Source organism: Mustela nigripes, chromosome 13 (assembly GCF_022355385.1).
Source record: "Mustela nigripes isolate SB6536 chromosome 13, MUSNIG.SB6536, whole genome shotgun sequence".
Lineage (NCBI taxonomy): Eukaryota > Metazoa > Chordata > Mammalia > Carnivora > Mustelidae > Mustela > Mustela nigripes.
In genome coordinates, this window is record NC_081569.1 from 60,333,531 (window position 1) to 60,361,385 (window position 27,855).

Consider the following 27,855-nt stretch of genomic DNA (forward strand, 5'->3'; position numbering starts at 1 on the left):
GGCTCCTGGGCTCCCCCAGACACTTCAGGAGAGTGGGCTGATCCTAGCTCCAGCAACTGTTCCAGAAGTTCCACCCCTCTCACCTTGACAGCCACCTGCAGGGGGCTGGGGTCCCCAGGAAGGCCAATTACCAGTCCCTCATGGACTTTTCCAAAGGTACCATGGCTCAGGGCTCTGTAGGAAAACAGGTTGGAAGGGCATGGGTGGATGGGCCTGGGGAATGGTCCTAGAGGAGCTAGTGCCTACTTTCCCTTCTTGCCATCCCCTACATGCCCAGGTGGCCCTATCTGAGGACTCAAGTCTTTCAGCATCTCCCCAAGTACAAACCCTACTGAGGCGATGTTGGCTGGCACAGAACCAGGGCAGAAGAGAGAGAAGGTATGGGCTCAGGGTGGAGGTGGGAGTCTATGATGGGGTTTTCCTTATGTCCTTGCAGACATCCTGGGTAGAGGCAACCCTTGCTCCAAATCATAGGGTCCCCGCCATCCCAGAATTGGGGATGACAGCTGACTTTGGACAGGTTACTCTGCCTTTTGGAATTTCTCTGACTTCTGTCTCCTCCACACAGAGGTTTGGGGCCTGATGCTCTCTATGAACCATAATTTAGCACAGCAGGGCACAGGATGGGAGTGGGAAGGATTCAGAGGGCATAGATTCTCAGAGGAGGGAAAGAACTTAACCAAGCATGCTGACATTGGCTGGGGAAACTTCTGTAGGCCCTGGGGGCAGGCCAGGGCTGGGCCTAGCCATACCCCGCCTAGAAGTAGTAGGGGTTGAGGGCTGTCCTGATGATGGAGGTTCAAGGATTGCTCAGCTCAAGCTCAGGGCCTGGCAGCCTTGTCCCCCACAAGCCCTGACACTTCTTATGGTTCACTGAGGAAGAAGGGCAAACTCTCTACCTACTCATCTGGCCCACCTGCTTTGCCACCCCTCCACCCAGGACATCTCTCCAGACACCCATTAAGGCAAACGTCTTCCCTGGGCCTGCACAGCTGCTTCTACACTTAGAATCCCAGAGGAACCCATGCTGGAAGGAGAGATCTTGAAATCAGCCATGTCTGTCCCTGGGACCCCACACACAGCTCAGTGAAGAGGTGGGCAGCTTTGAATCAGCCATGCCTCCTGGATGTTCCTTACCCGGAATCAGGACCCCACACACCATAAGGAGTCTCAGTGTAGAGGTCACAATGACAATCACCAACAGAACCAGAGGGCCTGGTAGAGTGGGCAGGTCTAGGGAGAAAGACACCTCTCTGTCTTTGGGACAGAGTGGGAAGCTCCTCTCTGTCTTCTTCCCCAAATTTTACCCATACCACAAGATTCAGCCCAAGTGTTAACTTTTTCATGATGTTTTTTCCCCCACTGATCCTAGATAAAAGCAACCTTTCCCTCCTGAGAAACGCTAAAATATTTTAAGTCTCCCATGGCAATTGTCACGTTAATAGATATCTATATCTAAATCTAGATACATATCTGAGTGCCTGGGTGACTCCATGGGTTAAGAGTCTGCCTTCAGCTCAGGTCATGATCCCAGGGGCCTGGGACAGAGCCCTGCATTGGGCTCCCTGCTCAGCAGGGAGTCTTCTCCCTCTCCCTCTACCTCTCCCCCCTGCACTTTTTTTTTTTCTTTAAGATTTTTTTTATTTATTTGACAGACAGAGATCACAAGTAGGCAGAGAGGCAGGCAGAGAGAAAGAAAGGGGGAAGCAGGCTCCCCGCTGAGCAGAGAGCCTGATTTGGGGCTTGATCCCAAGACCCTGAGATCATGACCCAGCCGAAGGCAGAGGCTTTAACCCACTGAGCCACCCAGGCATCCCTCTCCCCCCTTCTCTTGCTCTCTCTCATGTGTGTTCTCTACCCCCTCTAATAAATAAACAGAATCTAAAAAAAAAAAAATAAATCTAGATTCATATCTAGATAGAAAAATAGGTAGGTAGATAGATAGGTATCACCCCTCCACACTAGACCACTTGTCTACATGCTCCTTGAAGACAAAGCATATGCTGATGAAGCTCCAATCTCCTGCCCAGCCCCGGGAATGGTGCCTGGCACACACCAGTCATCTCTCCCAGTTCCCTTCTGCTCCTCCCAGCCCATGGCCCCAGGAGTCCTGACCGTGGACAAAGGCATTCATTTGGCTAACCAGAGCCCTGCCTGCCATTGGCAGTCTTTCAAAAGGCAATGACCAGACCTGAGGTGCGATCAGATCTCTACTTCTCCATGGCTCTCCATGACTGAGTAGAAGAATGGATATTGCAGGGTGAGGGTGGCAGACAGACACACTTTTCCAGCCACATGGTGAATTCTAGTCCTGGACTTTATTTTAAGATTTTATTTATTTGACAGAGACACAGCGAGAGAGGAAACACAAGCAGGGGAGTGGGAGAGGGAGAAGCAGGCTTCCCGAGGAGCAGGGAGCCCGATGAGGGGTTCGACTCCAGGACCCTGGGATCATGACCTGAGCCGAGGGCAGATGCTTAACAACTGAGCCACCCAGGCGCCCCTGGTCCTGGACTTTAGAACAATGAGCAGTACCTGGCATTTAAGAGGTGGGGGGAGGGTCTGGAGGACTTCTGTCAAGTCTGCAGGCTATAGGTAGGGTTCACTGCAGGGGTGTATGAGGGATAACCCATCTTCCCCATCAACCCAGAGGATATCACTCTCTGAGGCATCACCCCCTGGAAATTGAAAAGTGATAGAACGTTTGGCTACAAAATGGGGGGAGGAAGCGGCACACAAATGGGAAGTGAGCTTATGAATGGGGGGAAGCTGTTGTCTCCAGGTGCAACTAGTGTGGCCCTTTCTACGCTAGCATTACAACACAGGTGCTCCCCACTCCGAAGTGGGAGCCAGGAGCCAGACAGGTGGGTGGGAGTCATCAGCAGGAGCCTAAAGGCCTGGCTCAGGCTGGCTGGGACAACCTCCTTGTCTGCCTGAAATCCTCTGACTTCATGTCCTCAGCTACAGAATGGGCCAGGCCCAATCCACATGTTCCATTTTTGTGAGAATGGAGATGTGTATAAAGTACTTCTGAACAGGATGGCTTAGACAGACTCAAAGGCTTTCGCTCTTTACACCAGTGATTTCCAAACTCTGGAGTGTATTAAAATCACCCAGAGGATTGATTGAAACACAGAAGGCTAGGAGTGTTACTTAGAGTTTCTGATTCAGTAAGTTGGAGAGGGACTGAGAACTTGGATGTCTAACCATTTCTTAGGTGGTACTAATGTTACTGGTTCAGAAACCACACTTTGAGAACTATTAACTTAAATTACCCCTGCCTGGGGCACCTGGATCACCACCCCTCAGGCACCAGGATCACCACCCACCTCCCCCTGCTCCACACTTGGTCTCCTGATTTCGGCTCAGGTCATGATCTTAGGGTGCTGAAATGGAGACCCAGGTGGAGCCCCCAGGCAAGACCCACCACACGCTCTGTGCTGGGAGTGGAGACTGCATAAGATTCTCTATCTGCCCTCAGCACCCCCTCCTCTCTCCCTCTCTCTCTCTCTCTCTCAAAAAAAAAAAAAAAAAAAAAAAAAAGAATAAATTATCCAGGCCTTTCTGCCTCTCTGCTCAGTTTGCTAATTTAGCTAGCTCTAAGTTCCTAGGACTGCTGTAGAGCAAGGAGACCTGTTGTGATTTAAAAAAATAAAAAGGCCCAGATTTAAATGAAAATCTAGGGAATCCTGTCTGCTTGTGTGATTTGCAGCTTACTTGATCTCTTTTCTTTTTTTTTTTTTTTTTTTTTTTAAAGATTTTATTTACTTATTTGACAGAGAGAGAGATCACAAGTAGGCAGAGAGTCAGGCAGAGAGAGAGAGAAGCAGGCTCCCGCTGAGCAAAGAGCCCGATGCGGGGCTCGATCCCAGGACACTGAGATCATGACCTGAGCCGAAGGCAGCGGCTTAATCCACTGAGCCACCCAGGCGCCCCGATCTCTTTTCTTTTTAAAAAGATTTTTTTAAATTTAATTTTTTCAGTGTTCATTGTTGCTGCCCACACCCAGAGCGCCATGCAATAAGTGCCTTCCTTAATATCCACCACCAGGCTCATCCATCCCTCCACCCCTCTCTTTTCTATTTTATTTATTTATTTGACAGAGAGAGATCACAAGTAGATGGAGGGGCAGGCAGAGAGAGAGAGAGAGTGAGAAGCAGGCTCCCTGCTGAGCAGAGAGCACCAAGCGAAGTGGGACTGGATCCCAGGACCCTGAGATCATGACCCAAGCTGAAGGCAGCGGCTTAACCCACTGAGCCACCCAGACGCCCCAACCCCTCTCTCTTTTTTTTTTTTTTTTAAAGATTTTATTTATTTATTTGACAGAGAGAGATCACAAGCAGGCAGAGAGGCAGGCAGAGAGAGAGAGAGAGAGAGAGAGCTCCCTGCTGATCAGAGAGCCCGACGCGGGGCTCGATCCCAGGACCCCGAGATCATGACCTGAGCCGAAGGCAGAGGCTTAACCCACTGAGCCACCCCCTCTCTTTTTTAAAAGATTTATGAGAGAGAGAGAGAGAGAGAGAGAGCGGGCGTGCACGCGCTCACCAGTGGGGGAGGGGCAGAATCTTAAGCCGACTCCACACTGAGTGTGGAGCCCAATGTGCGGCTCAGTCTCATGATCCTTAAGATCAGGACCTGAGCTGAAACCAAGAGTCAGGCACTTAACCCACAGAGCCACCCAGGATCATCTACTTAATCTCTTGGGAGCTTTTTTTTTTTTTTTAATTTTATTCATTTATTTGACAGACAGAGACCACAAGTAGAGAGGCAGGCAGAGAGAGAGGAGAAAGCAGGCTCCCCACTGAGCAGAGAGAGAGAGAGCCCGATGCGGGGCTCGATCCCAAGACCCAGCCGAAGGCAGAGGCTTTAACCCACTGAGCCACCCAGGCGCCCCTTTCCCAAGAGCTCTTAACTCTACTTGTCCTGGGGCCCTGAGTGGGGCTCAACCGCTTCCCCACCTATCCTTCAGAGGGTATGTTCTAAGGTTCCAATGACACTTCACCCTGGGAGCCCCTGAGCTCCCCTCCTTGAGAGCGCACCTACCCGGGTAGCCGCCAACTACTGCACCCGCACTACAGGCCCCGCCGCCGCCCCCGGAGCCCCGGAGTGCGGCCCCGCGCAGCGTACCCCAGGCCTCCGCGCAGCCCTGGCCGCATTCCGCCCCCTCCTGCGAGGAGCGGCCGGCCTGCGGAAAATGGGACCCGCGACGTCCAGCCACCCCCTCCGTCTGCGGGGCGACAGCGTGATGGCCCGCACCGGGGACGGGGAGCACTCCCTCCTCCCCCGACCCCGCCTCCCGCGCGCTCACCTGCGGCGCTGCCTTTCTCGCTGCTCCCGGGCGCCGCGGAGCGGTTCTCCAGTTTCTCAGGTGAGACCTGAAGCCGGCCTCGGTCCCCGCGCCGCAGGTGGGCCCGCTCTCCTCCTCCGGCCGCCTCCAGCCCGGGGCTCTAGCTAGGCGGCGTGCGGCTACCGGACCTGCGGCGCGCCAGCCATCGAGTGAGGGCCGTCGAGTAAGGGAACGGACTCCAGGCAGGGCCCAGAGACCGGGAGCCCAAGGACCGGACGAAGAGCTTGTGTGGGCGCGCCCGCAGCCAGAAGCTTGGGACCCCAAAGCGGATTGCTGGGGGCGGAAGCTGACCACGCTGAGGGCAGCACGTACCCCGCCACCCCCGCCACCCCTGCCGCCTTGCGCCCAGCGCCGTGACCCCGAGACCCCTGCGGCCCCCTCCGTCGCTGCGTGCTCCTCAGCGACCCAAGATTCTCCGAGGCAGACGAGCTGGCTCTCCGGGCTTTCCTGCGGGCAGCGGGCGCCAAATTCGGCGGGGCCCGGGACGCTCCCCTCACAGCGCGGGGGTCTGGACCTCGAGGAGCGACCTCGGTCTGCCCGGCCCTAGCCCCGGTGAGCTTGAGCTGCCTCATCCCACTGGCTCCGCTCGCTCCGGGACAGACGTCCTCTCCCTGCTGCCCAGCTAGGATGTAAAGCGGCTCCCCGCGACCAAGGGAGAAGACGGCAGAGACGAAGACGCCGTGCGCCCGCGACAGGTGGTTCTCCGCGCCTTCGGCCCCCGCAGGTAGGTAAGCTGAGATCCTACGGAAGCGGGCTCGGAGTCCGTGGTCCTCGCTCTTTGGTCCTCGCGCTGCTCGCCTGGGGCACATGTTGGTGAAAAAAGCGGCTCCAGAATTTATCTGAGGGGCTTAAGAGGCTGTGGTTGATTTTGAAAAGATGGGGAGACTAGATCCGTACGCCAGATTAGATTTTACACTTATCTTAGGAGGCTTAATGGAGATGGGGGGTGGTGGTGTGCTCCAGCCACCGCTTAGCGCCGCAGCTGGTTAGGGGCTCTCCAGTGGCAAGCAACAGGCTCCTAGGTACTGGGCTAATTCAGTGGCGACCATTATCTCCGACCCTGGTTCCACTGGAAGAAGGGACAAAGTCGCTAGGGCCACACAGGGTTGTGGAATACACCCTACAACAATGTGGTCACCTGAGGCCTTCTGTCCCCTGACTTTAGAACTTCAGACACCAGGGTCACCACCCATCTCCCCCTGCTCCACACTTAGAGGTACTCGCTGGTGGCTGGCGCCCACCACACCTGCATACCTTTCTGAGGTTCCGTGGTACTCATTGTCACCATCACTCTGCTGCTGGTGTGTGACTTGTTGCACTGTTTGTGTGGGTCCTTGCCCGCCACAGGCCCACGGGATGAAAACAGCCAAGTCCTGTCAGTGCCTTGGAGCAGGGAGGGAGGAAAGAGTCATAGAACATCTGACCTGGCCTGGTAAGGTGAGCAGAGAAGGGAGGGAGAGCCTGGAGCTCACCTGGAACTAGGGGAGAAACTAGCTCTAAGCAACTAGGTGGGGCGGTGACGTTCGCATCTCGAAGCTGGCAGTGACAGGGGCAAGGATGGCAGAAAAGCTGCCTGGGACCCCGAGTTGGAGCAAAGAATGGTTCCTGAAATGTGACAGCGAGACAGTGGGGTTGGGAAAGGGGGCCTGTGGTTAAATGGGGACAAGAGATAAAGATCGATAAAGAGATAACCTCTCAACATCTAGCCCTTGTCTCTTGTGGTCAGTCACGACGTTCCTAAACTCACCCAGCCAGGGCACACCAGCGCCTGGAAGCCAGCCCTGACCAAATCCAGTCACTGAAGTGCCTCTGGGTACCCACTGATACCTCTGTAAATTTCTCCCCTGGGGAGTCCTTCCCAGTGAATGACTTGGGGGCTTCCCTGAGTTTGGTCTTGCAGGCTCCCCAACCTAGCTAGGTGGTCTCACCCCCAGGTGCTCCTGAGACCCTAGGGCCTGTCCCTCCTTCCCACACTGTGTGATGGGGAACCTTGAATTCAGACCCGCGCTGTGCTTCTGGGCCCACTCACCAGCAGCACTGACCCAGAAGCACCGGCCTTGAGGGCTCCGGGTCTCTGGTGGAGCCACTAGGACCCAGTCTTCTCAATTACTGTTACCAAGCCTCAGAAGATGCCTCTAGCCAGATGTTTCCTTGACTGACAGGAGGTACTTAGCTGCTGCTTCAAGCCACAGCAGCCGTGACCCTGAGCAGTCCATGGCTTGTTCAGCCTGCCACAGATAGAGCTGTGGACTAAGACCATGTCACTTCTGCCTGACCACCCTACTTATAGCGGAGTCCAGCAGCTTGCTAGACACTGTCGTCCTAAAGCCCACCTGGCCACTCCCACCTCAGACCCCAGGATGCTGAAGGAGGGAAGGGCAGGGCATGTGGGCAGCAAGGTCCCTAAGCTTCCTGGAAGAGCCTTGTGAGCCCCCCTCCCAGGGCTGTCTGGATCCCAAGGTAGGGGAGAAAGTGCCCCCTACCCTTTTGAGGCAGGAGGTGAAAAAAGGGGCAACTACACCCCAGATATCCTGCTCAGGCTTCTAGGTTTTTCTAGTTCTCACATCAGGAGCAATGGAGTGAGTGGTTCATTGGTGGTGAGGTGTGGGCATGTGTAATAACACATAGGAAGTGCTCTTTTTTTTTTTTTTTTTTAAAGATTTTATTTATTTGAGAGGAGAGAGAACACAAGCAGGGAGGAGGGGCAAGGGAGATGGGGGAGCAGACTCCCTGATGAGCAAGGAGCCAGATGCTGGGGTGCTGAGGTCGATCCCAGGGCTCTGGGATCATGACCTGAGCCAAAGGCAGACACTTCAGTTTAACTGACTGAGCCACCCGGGCGCCCCAGCAAGTGCTCTTTTAAACTGCCCCAAGTAAGGCATCATTACTCACCACTGTTTGTGTCTTTTCCGTACCTTTGTGACTGAAAGGCTGAACCTCCAGAAATCCTCAAACCCTCAGAAACATGAGTCTTTAGGTTCACTTCATACAACTCCACTGTCTGTCTTAACCCTTTGCACAATTTTTTTTTTAAGATTTTATTTATTTATTTGACAGAGAGAGCGAGAGAGCGTGAGCAGTGGGGAGCAGCAGAGGGAGAGGGCAAAGCGGGCTCTCCACTGAGCAGGGAGCCCAATGTGCGGCTCGCTCAATCCTAGGACCCTGGGATCATGACCTGAGCCAAAGGTATGCTTAACCATCTGAGCCACCCAGGAGCCTCCTTTGCACAATTTCGTACTATGATGGGGTAAAAGCCTGGATCCTGATCTCAAAGATCTAAGCGCTAGTACTAGCATTTCTAGTCAACATGATGGTGCACAGGTTGCACTGTTCTGAGACCATTTCCCCACCTATAAAATCCTATGAAGGGGAATTGCTCTGTAAACCACAAGGGACCCTATAACTGTGAAGGTCCTCAGCCTTCAGGTGGTCTTGTGTCTTCCTTAATTTTTTGTCCGAAATACTAATTTTAAAGGCTGAGGCCTATATACAAAGCACTGGGAAAAAAAAGTGATAGTGGTTAGCTACTTGGTTGTCTAAGACTATAGTGCTAAGTAAAGATACTACAGTGATTCTGAAAGCACTGTAGAGGACCCATGCTCTATTGAACTCCGTGGGTATCCCACTGTGAGGTCCCAGAATTTACTTGGTAACATTCCCCTAAGCCAGTGGTTCTCCAATTGTGTTAGGGCTTGGATAGCCCCATCAGCACCACCTGGAAATCTGTTAGAGATGCAAATTCTTGGGTTTCACCCTAGATCCACTGAATCAGAAACATCAGTGAAGGGCTGGGCAGTGTGTTTTAACACATTCTTCCCGCAATTTTTGTCACATGGGTTTGGGGACCAATCTGTTTGCAGACGCAGTAGTTGCTTATAAAACCTATTGTATTATTCTGTGTCCAGCAGCTCTGTTCATGGGAAGTGGTTCTCTCTACCTACTGACAGGACACACTGCACTCACTCCAATGACCTGTAAACATGGGGGATCCCACACAGAAAATGACACTGTAAGAAAGCTTAAGTGTTAGAATTTAGACAAAGAACCGAAAAACTGTACCAAAAGAGATGAACCAATGAACCAGAGTTCATGGTGATCCACTCCTTCCCAGCTCTTCCTTCCCTGGCACCACTGAAGTCCACAATGGAGGGGGAGTTGTAGGACAGAACTATAGACTGTGTCCACTCCCCCCTCCTCCAACCAAGTTCATATGTTGAACTCTAATACCCAGTGTGAGGGTATCTGGAGGCAAGGCCTCTAGAAAGTGATTGGGTCATAAGGGTGCCACCCTCATGGGTGTCTTTATTAAAGAAGCCGCAGAGGACTCCCAGGTCCCTTCAACCATGTGATGGCTGTCCACGAACCAGGGAGTGGGCCGTCACTGGAGACCAACTGTGCCAGCACCTTGATTTTGGACTTCCCAGCCTCCAGAAATGTTAGAAATGAACTTCTGTTGTTTATAAGGCATCCAGTCTATGGTATTCTGTTACAGCAGCCCCAATGGATTAAGACAGACAACTATTGCACAGTCTGGTTTTTGCTTTCTTCATATCTCAGGATAGCAGTTAATGGACCATATGGAGATAAGATGCTGACCTCACTAAGGATACTTCTACTCCAAATGGACTGCTGAGAGTCCTTTAAGAAGTACCCCTTCCTGGGGCACCTGGATAGCTTAGTCATTGGGCATCTGCCTTTGGCTGAGGTCATGATCCCAGGGTCCTGGGATCAAGCCCCACATCAGGCTCCTTGCTCAGTAGGGTGCCTGCTTCTCCCTCCCACTCCCCCCTACTTGTGTTCCCTCTTTCTGTGTCTCTCTGTCAAATTAAAAAAAAAAAAAAAAAAAAAAAAAGGTAGTACCCCTTCCTAAGAGAATTGCTCTGGCCTGGCTTGCCTCCAGAACTGGGACCCACATTTTAGTTGTCCCAGATGTGGACTTAGTTTTTACTTCCCCATCTCTCACAGAAGTCCTGCTTCTCCTCTGGGACAGTCCATCCCTCCATACTAATCCTGAACTACCATGTCTGAAATTAGTCCAAATCAGATTCCTAGGAGATACAAAAACTTTTTATTTCAGTACACATCTACAGCATTCATATATCCTGGTCTGGGGCAGGGGAAGGAGAGATGTCCATAGTTTTCCTTGTCCCCAAAAGAGGGTTAAATAATTAAGTCACCCTTCACTCACAGTACAGACCCTCAGAAGGCCCAGATCCTGAGCTTCACACAACAGTATATAATGGTAGGGCTCACCTTGCTCCAAAAAAGCTCCAATGGCCTGCTTCCAGGAAGGCAAACCTGTTCCTTTGTCTCTTGTGCACCCATAAGGACACAAAATCCTTTTGTTTGGCCAGGCACGTGTTGGTGAACCCCAGGAGAATGTATCCAAGTCTCCATCTATAGCAACTGTACTAGGCCTTGGATACCCCATTTTGGAGCATCCCTGAGGTCAGTTGCTGGAGGTACTGCTGACGCAGAGGGGGCAACTGGGGATAGAGCTCAAAGCCTTCTGGGAGGGCAGAATTAGGGAGCTTATAGTGGAGGAGGTGATGCCGGAGACCCTGCAAAAAGGGAAGAAATTTTATGAAGTATCTACTGAGATCTTTTTGAGATCTCTGTCCCCTAAGACCTACTATTTCCCCCCATCCAGGATGTGCGCCATCCTACCTCATCTGCTAGCAGCCAAGTTTTCTGCAGCATGCTTCTGCGGGCAGCCTTGGTCTCCTCCTAGAGGCAGAACAGGGAGGGAGAGATGGCACTGGGCCCAGGGCTGACACCCATCACTGCCCTCATCCAACCCTCATCTCCTCCCCAGCTGACCCGGAGGCAGCTCAGCTGCAGTCTCTCTTACACCCTCTGGTGATGGGGATGTTAACTTACTGAGCTCTTGGGGTCCTGGGAGAAGATGAAGCTGTTGACATGAGCCATGGCCACAGCATAGAGCACAGGGCACCAACGTGGACAGAGAGCACCAGTAACCAGAGCCCGGAAGTAGAGCTGAAGAAGGGCCAGGTTGTCTTCGGGAGGCTCTGTATAGCACTCCAAGGACACAGGCAGCTGTGACAGGGGGAATGAGACCTGCTGACGGGAATGTTTATCATGGGACAACAGGGTGGAGGCCTGATGGTCACCTGAGCCAAATCGTAAGGCAGAGATAAGGCCCTGGAAAGACATTCATTCCTGTCTAGCATAAGAACGGAGATTAAAGACTAAAGAGCTGGGAAGCAGGGGAAACTGGGAAATTGGGAAGCATTAGTAAATTTCTACTGCCTACCACTACTTGTTTAATCTGCTTAAAATTAAACTTTCAAAACTTTCATATTCAACTGCTCAATTTTATTATGAAACCTTTCTAAAGTTCCTTTTTTGTTTTTTTTAAAGATTTTATTTATTTGACAGACAGAGAGATCACAAGTGGGCAGAGAGGCAGACAGAGAGAGAGGGGAGGAAGCAGGCTCCCTGCCGAGCAGAGAACCTGATGTGGGGCTCAATCCCAGGACCCTGGGATCATGACCTAAGCCGAAGGCAGAGGCTTTAACCCACTGAGCCATCCAGGCACTCCTCTAAAGTTCCTTTTCTTTGGACCAGTGACTCTAAAAAAATCACTCTCAATTCCATGCAGAAATGATTATGAGAGGGGCACCTGGGTGGCTCACTCAGTACAGCATGCAACAGTTGATCTTGGGGTTGTGAGTTCGAGCCCTACATTGGGTGAAGAGATTATTTTAAAGAATAAAATCTTTAAAAAAAAAAAAAAAAAAAAAGGAGGGATGCCTGGATGGCTCAGTTGGTTAAGTGTCTGCCTTCAGCTCAGGATCCTAGGGTCCTCGAATCAAGTTCCACATCGGGCTCCTTGCTCCTTGCTCAGTGGGGAGTCTGCTTCTCCCTCTCTGGTTCCCCCTGCTTGTGCTCTGACAAATGAGTAAATAAAATCTTAAAAAAAAAAGACATGATTATGAGAGAAAGAGATAAAGTTTATATCCAGTGGTGTTTATCATAGTGTTACTTCAAATAGCAAAAAATTAGAAAACCACTGTCGCTGGAAAGGGTAGAGGGAGAAGCAGATTCCCTGCTGAGCAGGGAGCCCAATGTGGGTCTTTTTTTTTTTTAAGATTTTATTTTTTATTTTTATTTTTTTTTTCATAAGATTTTTTATTTCTTCATGTCACAAGTAGGCAGAGAGGCAGGCAGAGAGAGGGGGAAGCAGACTCCTCACTGCGCAGAGAGCCCAATGCGGGGCTCGATCCCAGGACCCTGAGACCATGACCTGAGCCGAAGGCAGAGGATTACCCACTGAGCCACCCAGGCGCCCCTAAGATTTTATTTTTATTATTTATTTGACAGAGCACAAGTAGGCAGAGAGGCAGGCAGAGAGGGGAATGGAAGTAGGCTCCCTGCTGAGCAGAGAGCCCAATGCCAGGCTCGATTCCAGGACCCTGGGATCATGACCTGATTCGGGGCTTGATCCCAGGACCCTGGGATTATGACCTGAGCTGAAGGCAGAGGCTTTAACCCACTGAGCCACCAAGGTGCCCCTGTTTTTTTTAAATTCTTAAAAATATTTTAAGTTTTCGGGGTACCTGGGTTGCTCAGTGGGTTGAGCCTCTGCCTTCAGCTCAGGTTGTGATCCCAGGGTCCTAGGAACGAGCCCCGCACCGGGCTCTCTGCTCAGCAGGGAGCCTGCTTCCTCCTCTCTCTCTCTCTCCCTGCCTCTCTGCCTACTTGTAATCTCTCTCTCAAATAAATAAAAATCTTAAAAAATTTTTTTTATGTTTTTTCTTTAGTTCTTTATATAAAAGACTTATTTTATATATGATAAATGTATTTATTAAAATTTTTATATTTTAAGTTTACCAGAAAAAGTTATAAAGAAAAAAAAAACCCAAACCTTAAGAAAGTTAACTCTCTACAGCTTAAGAAAGTTAACTCTCTACAGCTTTAACCATTTAGTCTGATTTTTGAGCCTAAGACTTTATTAGGCTTGTTCCCAAGAAGTTCCTAAACTGAAATCTGGCTCCTCCTCCTTCCCACCCTATTATATTCTTTCCTGCCTCTGAGCTTTTGCTGATGGTGTTCCACTAGGGACGTACTGTCCTTATCCCCAACATAAAATTCTACCCATCCTTCAGTACCCAAGTCAATCCCTCCTTCTTCCCCAAAGCTTTCTCCTTATGGGAAGCCAACTTTGATCTTTTCCTTTCCTGAATCCTGATCTAACATCTAAAATGTGAATAACTTAGAACTGTTAGGTTTTACTATGTCTCTCATCTAGATTGTGGCTTGCTAATAATAACCAATACATCCTATATGCCAGATACCCTTTTAAAGCCTTTCCATGATTCTGTTAATCTCGTCAAAATTCCCCAGAAGGTAAGGAACCTGAGGACCACCAAAGCTTCCCACTGCTCAGGACTCCCTCCCAGGCCCAGCACAGGAAGGCCACAGCAGGTTCTGCTGGCCTGAGAAAGTACCTGGGTCAGAGGCAGGCCCAGAGCTCGCAAGGCTCCCACATGCTCCCCAAAGAGGGCAAGGCGCAGAGTGACGCTGAACCGGCGCTGCAGGGGAAGGAGCACCAGGGCTCCAAAGAGGTGGTCCCCATAAGAGACAGCCTCAAAGTGCTCCAGGAAGCTGGCATAGAGGTCAGGGAAAGACGCCAGGCCAGGAAGTGGGCAATCCAGCTTGAGGTCCAGCAGAACTTGAGGCTGGCAGAGCCGGGCCAGGAGTGTGGCCACCAGATGTTGTACTGGGGTCTCCCGGAATAGTTCACTGTCCACGAGGAACACACACATGAGCCGTGCCAGGCGGGCGGCGGGAGGCACGGCCCAGAGGGCCTGAGGGCGCCAGCTCTCCAGGACCAGCACCCACTGCAGAGCCCGCAGAGCCGTGCCTATAGTGTCAGCAGGAGGGAGCCCCAGGGAAGTGTCTGCGGCCTGGTGGTAGAGGTGGATCAGTGGCAGGAAAGGCCAGTCGGTGGGCAGCAGCGGCTCCTTCGGCACAGGGAGCAGCAGGCCGGGGACTCGCTGCAGCTCCCCTCGGTATGAGGCCTGCGAGGCTAGCAGGCTGGCTCGGGCCAGTGAACAGTGGGTCAGGTAGCAGCTGCGGATGCTGGGGAGGTCCTGGCAGGCCTGAGCCAGCAGAGCGCCTCGCCCACACCCCGAGTCCTTGTTGTTCCCTAAGGACAGCCGGTCAGAGAAGTCAGCTGCCTCCAGACCCCCTGATGCTCTTTCCCTGCAATAGAACCCAAAAGCCCAAAGTGACCGCTTGAACCACAGTGCTCTGGACACCATGCCAGCTCTCCAGGGCTTCCCAGAGGTTCCAGGTCAATCCTGCTCTTCCCTGTTCCCTAATCACTTTCTATGTAGTGCATGCAGTAATTAAGAGGGTGGGCATCAGAGTCCACTGCCTAGGGACAGGCTAACGGGGCTTCTCTGTGCCTCAGTTTCCTCACAGTAAAATGGGGATAACAGTACCTATCGCATAGTACAGGAAAAACACAAGAGAAGTACTTAAGAAGTGGCCAGGTACAGAGTAAGCACTCGGTCCCCATTAGCTCTTACGTGTGTACAGCTAGTTTATACGCCACTTCTTAGCTGAGCGGTCATACGGGAATCTCAGTTATTCTCTAGCATGGGTATCTTCATCCCACTTTACTGACGAGAAACAGAAGCTCTGACACGGAGAGCACAATCCACGAAGAAAGAGGATTAAACCCAGGGCCCCTGGCTCCATATTCAGGGCTGCTTCATCAACACCCACAGCAGCCTCTGAAAGGGCCGAGTTGATGTCACCAAGCCTGGACTCACGGGAGGAACTCCAGACGGAATACACAGCTCAGCAGGAGCTCATGGGCAAGGTGCTCACTTCCGGGCAGCAGTCGGCTCAGCAAGGCCAAGACCAGACTGTGATGGAGGGCAGTGTTGATGGCCAGATCTGGCTGGACTGTTGCCTACGAACAGAGAAGCGGGGTATGAGAGGGACAGAACAGAGAGATGTGAGGACACGTGCACAGAGGATAGCTACCCAAATCATAGGCATGTCTAGAGCAGAGGAGGGTGTGTATGGACTGCCAGAAGCAGCACAAGCTCCAAAGAAGGTGGGGAGGGGTAGTGGTTAATGGGAGGTGGGGGGAAGGACAGCGGTACGGAGGATTGGGCTGTACCTACCGCTTTCTGTGCCAGGATGAGTGCCAGGTACTGTAGGTGGTACTCGTGGCGCAAGGCCCACGCAGAGAAGGGCGTGAAGTGTGGGGCGGCCATGGGAGCCAAACACTGGAGGAAGTAGTTCTGGAGTCCCGGGGCGGCCAATATGGCAGCCAGCTAAAGGAAAGAAACAGTTCTGAAGGGACTTTGATCTTTCCTGGGGTTCCTCAGGCGGCTGCCCCTTCCCCAGACAAACTCACAGAAATGGGGGCTGGCAGGAGAGACCTCCCTTCCCCCAGTGGTACCTTTTGTTTTGACTCTTCCTATATAGCCACTCCATGCCCCTCACCGCCCTGCCTGACCCCAAACCAGGCGCCTAGGTCTCACCTGGTCACACAGCCCCTTGTGGATCCGGGCCAAGGTGTTGAAAAGACAGAGAAGGGCAGTGAGGAATGGGAACGGTGAGGCTGAGCCAGCCAAACTGAGAGAGAGGCGGCCTCCTGTGCTGCCCAGTGACACGAGGCTGGGGAGAGCTTCAGGGGCCCGAACACAGAACTGCGGGTTGCAGAGAGGGGAGCAGCTCCTGGAGGCAGAATGAAGGAGCTGAGAGGGCTCTGGCCTGATGTGTGCCAGGCCAGGAAAGAGCTGCTTGGTCTGCCACCAAGGCCACCAGGAACCTGGCTATATGGACCAGTACCCACACTCCTCAGAGCCCTCAAGTGCTGCCTGCGAGGGAGTCAGGTTTCTTCTGGCTGAGAGGTTCTATTTGGGATGGATGAGGGAGCTAGACCCAGGAGTCCCACAGGGAAAGAAGCTGCCTCCTCCCGGCTGCTCCCACTTCCCAACCCCCCCCCCCCACAGTACATACCCAAAAGTACATAATCCTCTCCCCTACCCCCACTTCCCAACCTCCACCCCCACATACAGTACATACCCAAGAGAATCCCACAGGCTGCCCAGAGTGGGTGTGTGCAGCAAGGGTAACAGCAGGCTCTCTGACAGGCGCTCCATATCCTGTAGCCAATCCCCTGGGCACAGGCTTGGCTGGGGGACCAAAGAGCTCACTGAGCTAAGAGCCCAAGACACCCGTTCTCCTAGACCCTGGGTCCCCAGGCCAAGCCCATTACTATAAGAGCCCAAGAGTCAAGTGTTTGGAGGCTTCTGCCTTCTGACCCTCTGGAGAGAAAAGACCCCGAGGTTGTCCCAACACCCACTGTCTTCCTCCAGGGAGACAGAGCTGCTGCTTGGGGGAATCTGATCCCACCAACACAGCTCCTTTGTAGCTCCAACGGATATGGAGGGGGGAAAAGGAAGAAAGGTGGGAGGAAAAACACGGAGAGCAGGAAAAAGCGGAAGGGGGAAGGAGGGGTGGAGAGGTGGAAACAGAGAGGGAGATGGAGGGTGGTGTGTAAAGACAGAGGAAGGCATGCAGGGCAAAGAGAAAGGTTGGCAGGCCACACTCACCTGCTGGCTCCAGGCCTGGTAGTATGCATCCAAGAAGAGCAAGCAGGCAGTGGGCACTGGGCCCAGGGCCTGCCACATCTCAGGTCTGGGCAGCAACTTCAAGGTCTGTCTTAGACAGGGCTCCACAAGAGGCTGGAGCCCGGACACCTGTGTCCAAGTGATTGAGGAAGGGGTGGCCGACACACTGGCCCCAGCACTGTCACTACAGGAGTGCCAAAAGGGGTCACAGTGAAGGTCTGGATGCTTCGGGGCCCCCATAAGCTCTACCCACCTTCTCCCTCTGAAGGAGTGCTTCTCCCCATTTTGGAGCTCAGAGCTATCTATAACCCACCTGCTGGGTTCAGGGGTGGTGCTGCTGGTGGCCAGGGTCAGCTGGGCAAGGAGAGTGAGCAAGGACGCTATCCGCTGCATGGACAAGGGCCGAGCAGGCTGTGTGCTGAGTTCCTCTGGCACGGCCTGCAGGGCCCGCATCAGCACTGGGTACAGCTCCCTGGGAGAGAACAGTTATTATCCATCAGTGTATGAAGACCCTGCATGGGGAAACAGGAGACACAAGGCAGGGCGCTCCCCCAGGGATCTGCAGGCTGGTTAAGGTGGTTCCGGAGGCAGAGGCCCCAGATGGGTACTTGTGGAAGGCTTCAGAAGGAAGGAAGGCTGGGGGCCAAAGGGAAGGAGGTAGACCTTTCAGGCTTCCTCCCAACAGGGGATTTAAATCGGATTTCACCAAGCTACCGAGGCTCTCGTGCACAGAATATGGTTACCTCAGCTTTGTTCTACTGTCCCCTGGCTAGTCCTGGCCCCCAGGCTTCCTTTGTTCCTCCCAGAATCCCCTCCTCCTCTTTCTCAGCATCCTTCTGAGCTGGACTCATTGAGCAAGGATGGGCCATCAGATTAGGCCCGAGTGCACAACTGGAAGGGTCTACAAGGGAGCCTCCTCCCATTTCTCCTCACCTGTAAAGTTCAGCACCTTGGCCATAGGAGGCAGCCACAGCCCACAGACGGAAGGCCTCGCTGCTCAGAGCCTCAGCTTCCTCTAGGGGCAAGGCCATTTCCTGGGGAGCCTCTGCTAGAAAGCGGCTCAGGCGGCTCCGAAGATCAAAGCTGCTCAGCTGAGGGCGAGAGGGCAGAGTCTGGCATCCCATTTAGCTGCGGGCCCAAGCAGCCTCAGGTTCTCTTGCTATGGCGATGGGCTCAATTCAGCCCAGTTCCAGGCCCCTTCTGTGCCACGGGGTCTTTGCTCTGGGCCAGGATGAAACTACCTCAGCCATCCCTCCCTCCCCTCCTTTCTAGCAAGCACTTGCTAGACACCTTTTCTAGGGCGACTAGGCTATGGGTGATGGCTGCCCATCTCTACGTGGCTCTCCTGGTCAGGGAAGAAGGAGCCTTTTAGGTAACGAAAGTACAGTGGGCCTAGAGAATACACTAGATTCCAAGTGACTAGGTTTCCGGCTGGTGGTTCCTATTGCATTTCAGAGCAACTGGATCAGAGGTGAAGAAGAAGATGGCATGAGCCAGTTACCCAGAGCCCAGAGGCCATGCTTAGCCCCCAGCCCAGCCCTGTCATCAGCCCTTTATCTCTGCACCTTCGTCTTGCTCACCAGTCGGGCAGCGATGTTCCTACCAGCAGAGGCCAGGACACGAAGCAGTTTCATGGCAGCGGCACAGGGCACTCTGTGTAGGCTGGGGGCAGGCCCCGCTCTCATGGGGTACCAGCTGGTGGGCAGGAACTCCCGAACCACGGTCTCTATTAGCCGAGGGCACTCTAGGACCTGTGGAGAAGAGGAAGAAAAGGGAGGCAGGGAGGCTGAGGGTCAGGTCCAGGCCCAGCTAGGCTCTTTGCCCATTCCCCGTCTCCTCTCCTCTTTCTCACCCTTGTGGCTGACTCCAGGGAATGCCGGGCCAGACGGATGAGCACAGCTAGGATGTCAAGGACCACAGATGGTGCTGGGCAGGTGACCTCTAGCAAGTAGCGCAGCCGAGGCAGCAAGTTGGTAGCCAGAAGCCCCTGGTGATCAGAGATAAACCCAGTGCCACACACAGCTGGGCCCCAAGCCCCGATGACCATTCCTGCCCAAGATGTGCTTGCCCTGTGGGGGCACTGATGTGGAGCAGTCTGTTGAGTGTCCAACTCTTGACTTCAGGTCATGAACTCAGGGTTGTAGGATCGAGCCCCATGTTGGGCTTTCCTCTGTTCATGGAGCCTGCTTGGATTCTCTCTTTCTGCTCTCCTCTGGTCATGGAGCCTGCTTGGATTCTCTCTTTCTGCACCAACCCCCATCCCCAAAAGACGTGCTCGCCCTCAAGGTTGGGGGACAGGTGCAACTGCCCAGCATCTTTACCTTGATGACATCGTGTCGAGCCAGGTCAGATGGAGGCCGGTTTCCTTGCTCAGGACTCTTCCTTTTTATTTTCTCTGCTGGAGGCTCTTCATCTTCATCCTCATCGTCCTCGTCTTCCTGGCTGGGCATCAGAGGGAACACCAAAGCTCCACGGTACCAGGAGAAGGTGCTGTCAAGGAGCTCCTGCCATAGGGAAGAGAAGGGGGTGGGAAGAAGAGGAAGGAGTCAGGCCCCAAAAGGGCCTAGGAGTAGTCAGCAGAAGCCTTGCACTAAGAAAAGAAAACAAGGCTGTTGGGTGTAGGGGCTCTTAGGAGAAGACAGTGCCGCTGCCATCCCCTTCTCTGCTCTGCTGGGCAAAGCCTTTGCAGTGGGGGTGTGCGCAGGAGCAGGGGGTAGGGACCCTGATGCCTCCAAGCTCCATGTCTATCCCTGTGCACCTCATCTCCAGGAGCCACCAGCAGAGCCCGAAGAGCCCGGACGGCAGCTGCAATGACTCCATCCACTCTGTCATCCAGGGAGAAGCGCAGCAGGAAGAGGAAACCAGCATCCAAAAGGAGGCGCAGGACACTGCCCACTAGCCGGTCCCCGAACTCACCAGCCTGTGCCTGGGGGGCAGGGGAATACCTGGCTGAAGATGCTGAAGTTATAGAGTCTTTGTCCTAAGCCCTACACTTGCCCACCGATGACCCTGGGTTTGTCCCATTCCCAGTCTGCCTCCAGGGAGAGCTGCTATATGGGCTTCTGGGGTCGAACCAAAAGGAGGTGGGGAAGTCTGAGGTCGGGGTTAGGGGGCGAGGCATGGGGGAAGGCAGGACTGGGCGGGCAGTCCACTCACCCTGCTGATGACCTGGGCCAATACGTGCAGCGCTAATGCTCTCTGCTGGGACACCTGGCTGCGCGTCAGGTGGAAGAGCTCCTGCAGGGAATACCCTGCTCTCTGGGGCAGGAACAAAAGGTCAGAAGAAGCCAACCCACGGGGCAGCAACCCCCAAACAATAAACAGAAACCCCTATATTCCTAGGCACTGTGTTAGTTGTCATGGGGAAGACAAAGTTAAGTAAGTGGTTATCTCTTGCCTCTTCTCTCCATGGAGAGAAACTGGTAAAGAAGGTAAGATTTGCACATAAGTAACCATGGCATAAAGCAGACAGGGAGAAATGCAGCAATCTGTATTTAACTTGCAACAAGGGAATAGGAGAGAGAGAAAGGGGGGATGTGGGGGCGCCTGGGTGGCTCAGTGGGTTAAGCCTCTGCCTTCGGCTCAGGTCATGATCTCAGGGTCCTGGGATCGAGCCCCGCATCAGACTCTCCGCTCAGGGGGGAGCCAGCTTCCTCCTCTCTCTCTGCCTACTTGTGATCTGTCTGTCAAATGAATGAATAAAATCTTAAAAAGGGGGGGGGCAATGTGGAAAAGTGGTGTTGTCTCAGTGGGTAGAGGGAGCTTCCAATGCCTGGAGCCCTGAGCCCGGAGGTCCCTGAGCACACTCTGTATGCGGGGGAGAGAGCACCACAGCGGTGAGGCGGGAGTGAGAAGGCAGAGCTAGAGGGTCAGGAGGCAGACACTATTGAAGGGCTGCCTCGCCAGGCTAACGAGCCAAGACTATCCCATGGGCAGAAGGGAGCTAGGAAACTTTCGAAGGCAAGGTGTGGCCTGGGCTGGCCCAGAGGGAATCAGTATGGCTGCCCCTTGAGGGTTGGATGGGAAGACATGGTGACCAAACAGATAAGAGGAAGCAAGCCTCTTCTGTAGAAAGCACCAGGGGAGGTGACAGACATAAAACTAGCAAGTTCGGGCAAGACTGGAATGTGAAGGGAAGAGGAGAAACATTTTGAGCTTAAGAACCTACGGACAGCAAGGCCATGAAATGGAACAGGCTACAGAGAAGGCCCAAGGCAAGTGACCAGAGGGTCCCCTTCCATACGGCGGATAAAGGCACTTGCTGAGAACTGCCCAGTCCTCCCTTGGCCCATGCCTCACCTCTGCCTCTTCTCCATGGTGGTGTAGCCCCAGATGGGTGGGCAGGTCCACATCGGGGGCCAGGAGCTCTCCCTGAAGATTAAATCGGGCTTGCATCCTCTAATGGGAAGAGAAAGAAGACTGTAGGCTGGGGACACAGCAACTTCCCTACACCCACTCCTCACCCTACCAGGGGAAAGGCAGGGTGATGGGAGAGGAGGAGGGTTGCAAAGGAGACATGTTCCTCAAGCTCCAGGGATTTGGAAAAGGGCCTGAGTTTGGGTGCAAGAGCATGGGAGAAAGAACAAGTGATGTGGTCCCAATGGGTAGGGCTTCCATGGCCACTCCCAGCCTGCTCCCCGCCTCATAGGCTGGCCAGCCCTCCTCACCTCCTGCGTCCGCTTCTTTCGGAGCGGAGGCAGATCCTGGGTCCAGTGCAGCTTCTCCAGCTCCACGGTGTCCATGTGCACCCATTCTTTGTCGGGGGTCACAGGCAGGGCCAGAGCTAGGGAGATGGAAGTGGAGCGATATTCCCTAAGGAGCTCAGCTCACTGATCCCCTGGGGTCCCAGCCATTACCCCGCAGCTGCCACACCTACCTCTGCCCAAGGGTCTGGCAGCTACTGCCTTTAACTAGAGTTAAGTGGCACAGCCCAGGGGCTGGAACTCCCAGGAACTGGGCAAATATCTCAGATATGGCAGAACACACCCAGGGCTGGGCTCTACCCTTTGCTGACCCCAAGTACTTGCTGGGAGGGGCAAGAGAAAGAGACGAGGTAAAGGAAAGGAGAGAGATGGAGCAAAGGAGGAAGGGAGGACCATATATATCAAGGAAAACACAGTTCTCTACTGCCTAGTACTGACCTTTTTTTTTTTTTTAATTCATTTATTTGACAGAGATCACAGGTAGGCAGAGAGAGAGGAGGAAGCAGGCTTCCTGCTGAGCAGAGAGCCTGCTGCGGGGCTCGATCCCAGGACCCTGGCATCATGACCTGAGCCGAAGGCAGAGGCTTTAACCCACTGAGCCACCCAGGCGCCCCCAGTACTGACCTTCTAAAGAAGCAGGGGAGTGGGGCATTGAGGGGCAGCAACCCTGCTTCTGTGGGGCAAGATACAGAAACACACATCCAGGAAACCCTCCTTTTTCTCCCCCAACCCTCACCTGACCTGCTCAGCTGGCCTGGAGCTCACCGAGGAGCAGGAGCTTCCTGGCTTTCATAATCTAATTTCTTCTTTTGTTAATCACTAATAAAATAATCCAGGTCCTGGGAAATGAGTGCTCCCACTGGCCTTTCTGCTTTAGGTCTGGCATGTTCCTAAGACTTGCGTCAGCCTCTTCTCCCATTGCCCTGGCCCTGCCATCTCCCCCCTCAGCGTGGACAGCAGAGGCAGAAAACCGTGGGGTGGACAAAGCCAGAGCTGGGGTGGATGGGTGGTGGGTGGAGATGATCTGCTGTGGGAGGGTTCAGCTGTCACATCCTGTTGCCACTTACTGGGGGAGGGAGAGAAGGAGCATTAACAGGACAAGAAAACAGGAAGCACAGGAAGAAAGAACATACATATCAACAAATAAAGACTGATTTCCAGACAATAATGAAGATTAATGTTAGATGTGCAAGGACAGAGAAGATTCTCTTTTCCCATCTGCCAGGCCTAGAAGAAGGGATACTTTCCTCTACTTTTATTCCCCCAAAGATGTCCCCTTTTGTCCAAACCTGGGGCTCTTGGATCCAGATCTTCTTCCTGCCTGGGCTCACTTGCAAAAGTTGGCACAATGGGTTCCTCTCCAGTGACCTCAACAGAGGGTCCTCCTGGCCTCTGCTCCTCTGTGGTCTTCTCTCCTGCTTGCTCATGGGTGTGCCTGGGAGACCTCAGGAAGGCAACCAAGCTGGGATCTAGAGGAAAGAATGGGAGAGTGAGTGGTGACAGATCCTCCCCAGGCTCCTGTAGACCTGAAACCTGCTGAACACTGCCTCTCTGCCGGTGCCAAGGCCAGGACAAGCCCCTTCCCACACCTGGCCTGAGCCCCCTGGGTTCTCTTGGGACCTCAATGACCCACACCTGTCACTAGGACCTACCCACCCACCTTTCTGTCCATTCTTCTCAGTCCTCTGGCCCACCCAGGTTCCTGCCCGCCCCTGTGCTTGGCCCCAGGTCAGAGGCCCAAGGGGTGGCTGTGGAATAAATGAATGAATGCTGACTAGGGCCCAAGAGAAGGCATTTCAGGGAACCATTTCTCTGGCTTTCAGCTAATTTATTTACACACAAATATTTACTAGAACCTAATCTATGTATGTTCTATGAAGGCATTAAGTACACAGTTTGGGACAAGCCCAAAGTACAAGTGGTACTGTGGGGGTGAACAGAAACCAGGAAGGTAGGGCTTCCTATGAACATGTCACAGCTGTGCTAGAGAGGGCGCAGCTGTCACACAGCATACGTATCCTAGAGTAGTACAGCATACACAATATAGTGGTTCAGAGCAGGGCCTGTCAGACCCGAGACACCTGGGTTTATATCTCATCTGTGCTCCTTACCAGTCATGTGACCAGAGGAGAATTTCTTCAAGTTTTGAGGCTCGGGTTTTTTTCCTAAGTAAATGACTTGAATACTAGTATATACTAGTATAGTACCTACCTTCCAGGACCTATTTGAAGATAGAATGAAATAATGCATTCAAATACCCAGCAAAAGGTCTGGCCCTCTCAGCAGGCCTTCATCAGTGAGTAGTGGTTCTTTCCGAGACCCGGCCCGGCAGGAAGCCTGGCGTGCCATACCGAGCTGAGCCAGCAACTGCTGCTGCTCCCGCAGGATCTCCTCAGGGGCCATGGCGTGCAGTTTTGCTATATTCTCTTCATGGATGGTGTGGGCTTCCTGCTCAGCATTCTTGCTCCCGAGCCCCTTCCCGGTGACCAGATGGGGTCCCTGGAAGCCACAGCTGCCCCAGGGAAGCTGGGAGCCCTGCTCCCGAGGTGTGAGTGCTTCACAGGAAGCAGCACCTGGAACAAGTGTACCATCGGTTTCACTGCCTTGCCCCAGCTGGGCCTTCTGGCCCTCTGCCCTAGCCCCATTAGTCCTGGAGACAGATGGAGACCCCAGAGATTTCCCAGGCACAGAGCAGAGACATCCCTTTGCCCACCCTCCCACCCCCCAGTAAGACAAACACAGGCTGGATTAGGTAGAGACCTCTCCACTCATTTTTCCCCTTTCTGAGGGATATTTCCCTAAGAAACATCCTACTTTCTGACTCTTTTCTTGGGTGTCCAGGTAGCCGTCTGCCTCCAGAAGCCTGCCCCCAGCTCTTTTGCTAATTAAATCATTACAGGAATTCCAGCCTACATCTTTATTTTACAGTCTCTGACAAACACCTCTGTCTCCTTCCTTTCATCTAGGGTCGAATAATGGCCTGCATTTCCCCTGCACTTAAGATCCGGATGTAGACCCAAGCCACTGGTACTCAATACTGTAAGTGGGGATAATGGACAGCTTTCTCTTTAGATGGCTCAAATGCCATCTAAATACGCCTTCATATTTGACACAGGGTAGACTTATACCCTAAGGTGACTCTATGATTGTGTATTACAAAAAGGCCAAGCTCAAGTCTTTTCAAACCCAGCTTACCATCTGGTGGATCTGGGGTAGACACTTCTCTAACTGGTGGGACACTGGTTTCAGACGTTCTCTTTGCTGCAATTTCTTGGGCAAAGATGCTTCTCTTACCAGATGTTGCCGACTTCCCCTATGGGGCAAGAAGAAAACTCAGAAGACTGATGGCTCACTACCCCCTTTTCTTCTCAACCTCTTTACACTAAGGCCACTGGAACAAAGAGATAAAACAACTTGCTTAGTCTCCAAGGATCACAACCCTAGTCCTCAGAAAAAGCAGGGCTCTACAGGAGGACAGGCCTTGAAGTCTGTCAAATTTGGGTTGGATTTCTGGTTCCTCTACCTATTAGATATGTGATGTTGGACAAGTTACTTATCTTTTCAGGGTCTCAGTGTCCTCATCTGAAAAATGGGGATGATGTTACCTACCTTACAAGGTTGTTATGAGGATTAAGTAATGTGTACAAAGCACTTAGCATGGTGCTGCCTTAACAAGAGAAACTGCTTATCATTTTTCAGATTATCTGCCTGAAGAAGAGGCACTATGAGGCTCACCTAATGTCTCCTAAATACCACCTAAGCACCTTGCCTACCTGTCTCTCCTGTGAGCGATGAAACACAGGGGGGAAAGCAACACCACTGGGCACAGGCAGGTTCACTGCCACTGAACTTGTATCTCGTTCCTGCAGCAAAAAAGCACAATGTAGTGAAGATACTGAGATTTCCCCAGGCTGAACACTATCCCACTAGCCCCAATTCTGTATGACTCGGAATCTCTCTAGGGAGTTATGAATGCACCTTGCTTCTTTGGGTACAGTGATTCTAAAGCAGCCCCAAACTGACTTCAGGGGGATAAATTCCCACCTTTCTGAATCACCCTCTACTCATACGGCTTACCACACCCACCCAATATCCTCACTGCCCCAGGATGCCTCATCCCACTCAACCAGGGTGAGACGCACAATAATCTTAGTCAAGACGGCAGTGATGTGCTGATCATGCCTGTTCAGCCTCTCTTCAGGATCCTCATGTTCAGGCAGGGGGCAGCCAGGGCTGGGTCTAGCTCTCTTCGGGGGAGCAGGGACCAAAGCTGGGGGCGAATCTGGGAGGTCTGAGAAAGAAAAAAACCCCGGATGTGAGGATAGTCATTCTTTCCCAGGAAGAGACTGAGGGCAGGAGGAAACCAAAGAAAGAAAGGCAGCTTCTGCAGGGTCCTGGCTCAAGCTGTGTCACCCTGGGCAAGATATTTAACCTCTGTGAACCTCAGTTTCTTCATATGTCAAATGGGGCTGCAGCGACAGAGGTTATGCAGTGTTTGAAATAATGATGGGGAAAAAAAATCCAGCCACATCAGGGAGAGGGAGAGGACCCTGAGGCCACACCCTCTCTCTTTCTCAGCCTCACATCCACAGCCACTCACTGTCCAGTGTCACCACATCCCGATGGTCCTGCAGCAGAGGCTGGTCCAGGTTAGTGTTGCCACCTCCCCTACTTCCTTTCTTCACCAGTTGTACTGCTGGAGCTGCACCAGTTGCAAGAAACTGACTCTGGAAGCGCAGCAGGTCCACCTCTGACTCCCCTGGCTTTGGTCTTGACAGCATCTCGACACTCTAGCTGCTGCTCTCTTGCAGTTCTTTCCAGTACTGCTTTGGTGTGGGGACTGCCTCTCATTCGACCCTACAAACAATAAAGTTGATGTGCCCTCTGCAACTGAACCCTGACTCTCTTTATTGTGCATCAGAAAAGACACATCAACTCATTCCTTCTCATTCATACCTTATTGCCACCCCCTCCCTGTTTAGCCCTTCTTGAAGTCATCAGCCTAATAATATTTACTGCCAACTGAAAATTGTTTACAATCTGTGGATGATAAAAAGTCTCAGGAACGGGCGCCTGGGTGGCTCAGTGGGCGCCTGGGTGGCTCAGTGGGTTAAGCCACTGCCTTCGGCTCAGGCCATGATCTCAGGGTCCTGGGATCAAGTCCCGCATCGGGGTCTCTGCTCAGCAGGGAGCCTGCTTCCCTCTCTCTCTCTGCCTGCCTCTCCATCTACTTGTGATTTCTCTCTGTCAAATAAATAAATAAAATCTTTAAAGAAAAAAAAAAGTCTCAGGAACAACTGTAGGGAATCTAAGAAAAATAACATCAGGAGCCAGGCAGATAGGGAATAATGATTCTGTATCAAACTAGAGAGAATATGCCAGACCTAAAGGTGTTCAAATTATTAAACCAACCAACCAACACTTGGGCTATAAAAGGTCAACATATTAAAATCATCTGTATTTCTATACACCAGCAAAATGAACAATCAAAAAATGAAATTTAAAAAACAATGTCATTTACAATCGCATCAAAAAGAGCAAAATAGGGACGCCTGGGTGGCTCAGTTGGTTAAGCGGCTACCTTCGGCTCAGGTCATGATCCCAGCGTCCTGGGATCGAGTCCCACATCGGGCTCCTTGCTCGGCAGGGAGCCTGCTTCTCCCTCTGCCTCTAGCCTGCCACTCTGTCTGCCCGTGCTTGCGCTCTGTATCTCTCTCACTCTCTCTCTAACAAATTAAAAAAAAAAAAAAAAAGTAAAGAGCAAAACACTTAGGAATAAATTTCACCAAAGAAGTACAAGACTAGTACACTGTCGGGTCCGACACCTGCCCCTAGAGTTCTGCGGTCGCCGACATTTCTGGACCACCCGCATCAACAGAGAAATCACCGAGTCTCAAGTTTATGCAGCTTGAGGATGGAGGGCCGCGGCCGGGATCTCCACACCAAAGAGGCCGAGGCCACTCCAGTGTAGAGCAAAGACACTCGGGGAGGTTCCCACAAAGGAACCGGATACCCTGTAGCCAGCCCTCAGCCAGGGAACTCTGAAGTCCGTCCCTCCAGCGTCGCCCCTTACTTACTCTAAGACCTCCTGGGCGCCGCCATCTTGCCCCGCAAGGGCCGCGCTTCCGCCGCCGCCAGATTCGAGCTTCCGCCCCGCACCCCAGCCACGCCTCTCGCTGGTCCG

General features: G+C 52.8%; 2 protein-coding genes across 4 annotated transcripts; both read right to left on the bottom strand.

Annotated features, from left to right (window-relative positions):
* Positions 1 to 11: 11 nt before the first annotated feature.
* On the bottom strand, positions 12 to 6,717 carry LOC131998711 (leukocyte tyrosine kinase receptor-like). Of its 2 annotated transcripts, XM_059371188.1 has the most exons (5): positions 6,602 to 6,717; positions 5,938 to 6,416; positions 5,607 to 5,794; positions 5,309 to 5,445; positions 2,431 to 2,678 (listed from the first exon to the last, which is right to left on the bottom strand). In XM_059371188.1, the coding sequence occupies exons 2-5, from the start codon at positions 6,154 to 6,156 to the stop codon at positions 2,590 to 2,592; spliced, it is 633 nt and encodes a 210-aa protein (XP_059227171.1). In that variant the 5' UTR covers positions 6,157 to 6,416; positions 6,602 to 6,717; the 3' UTR covers positions 2,431 to 2,589. The 2 variants fall into 2 exon arrangements, 1 of the variants encoding a protein (XP_059227171.1); XR_009398831.1 differs by lacking the exons at positions 2,431 to 2,678; positions 5,938 to 6,416; positions 6,602 to 6,717 and adding an exon at positions 12 to 174 and having other exon boundaries at positions 5,309 to 5,690.
* A 3,679-nt stretch (positions 6,718 to 10,396) lies between these two features.
* Positions 10,397 to 27,827, bottom strand: RPAP1 (RNA polymerase II associated protein 1). 2 transcript variants are annotated; one of them, XM_059372569.1, is made up of 25 exons: positions 27,749 to 27,827; positions 26,272 to 26,528; positions 25,814 to 25,962; positions 25,445 to 25,534; positions 24,867 to 24,984; positions 24,023 to 24,244; positions 22,961 to 23,140; positions 21,636 to 21,751; positions 21,268 to 21,366; positions 20,125 to 20,226; positions 19,727 to 19,894; positions 19,290 to 19,472; positions 18,821 to 18,955; positions 18,549 to 18,719; positions 17,902 to 18,059; positions 17,282 to 17,440; positions 16,951 to 17,152; positions 16,421 to 16,530; positions 15,874 to 16,069; positions 15,511 to 15,663; positions 15,151 to 15,293; positions 13,819 to 14,575; positions 11,228 to 11,404; positions 11,015 to 11,074; positions 10,397 to 10,908 (listed from the first exon to the last, which is right to left on the bottom strand). In XM_059372569.1, exons 2-25 carry the CDS (start codon positions 26,450 to 26,452, stop codon positions 10,759 to 10,761), a joined length of 4,179 nt encoding a protein of 1,392 aa, XP_059228552.1. In that variant the 5' UTR covers positions 26,453 to 26,528; positions 27,749 to 27,827; the 3' UTR covers positions 10,397 to 10,758. The 2 variants fall into 2 exon arrangements, with proteins under 2 accessions (XP_059228552.1, XP_059228550.1); XM_059372567.1 differs by having other exon boundaries at positions 11,228 to 11,425.
* Positions 27,828 to 27,855: the final 28 nt, after the last annotated feature.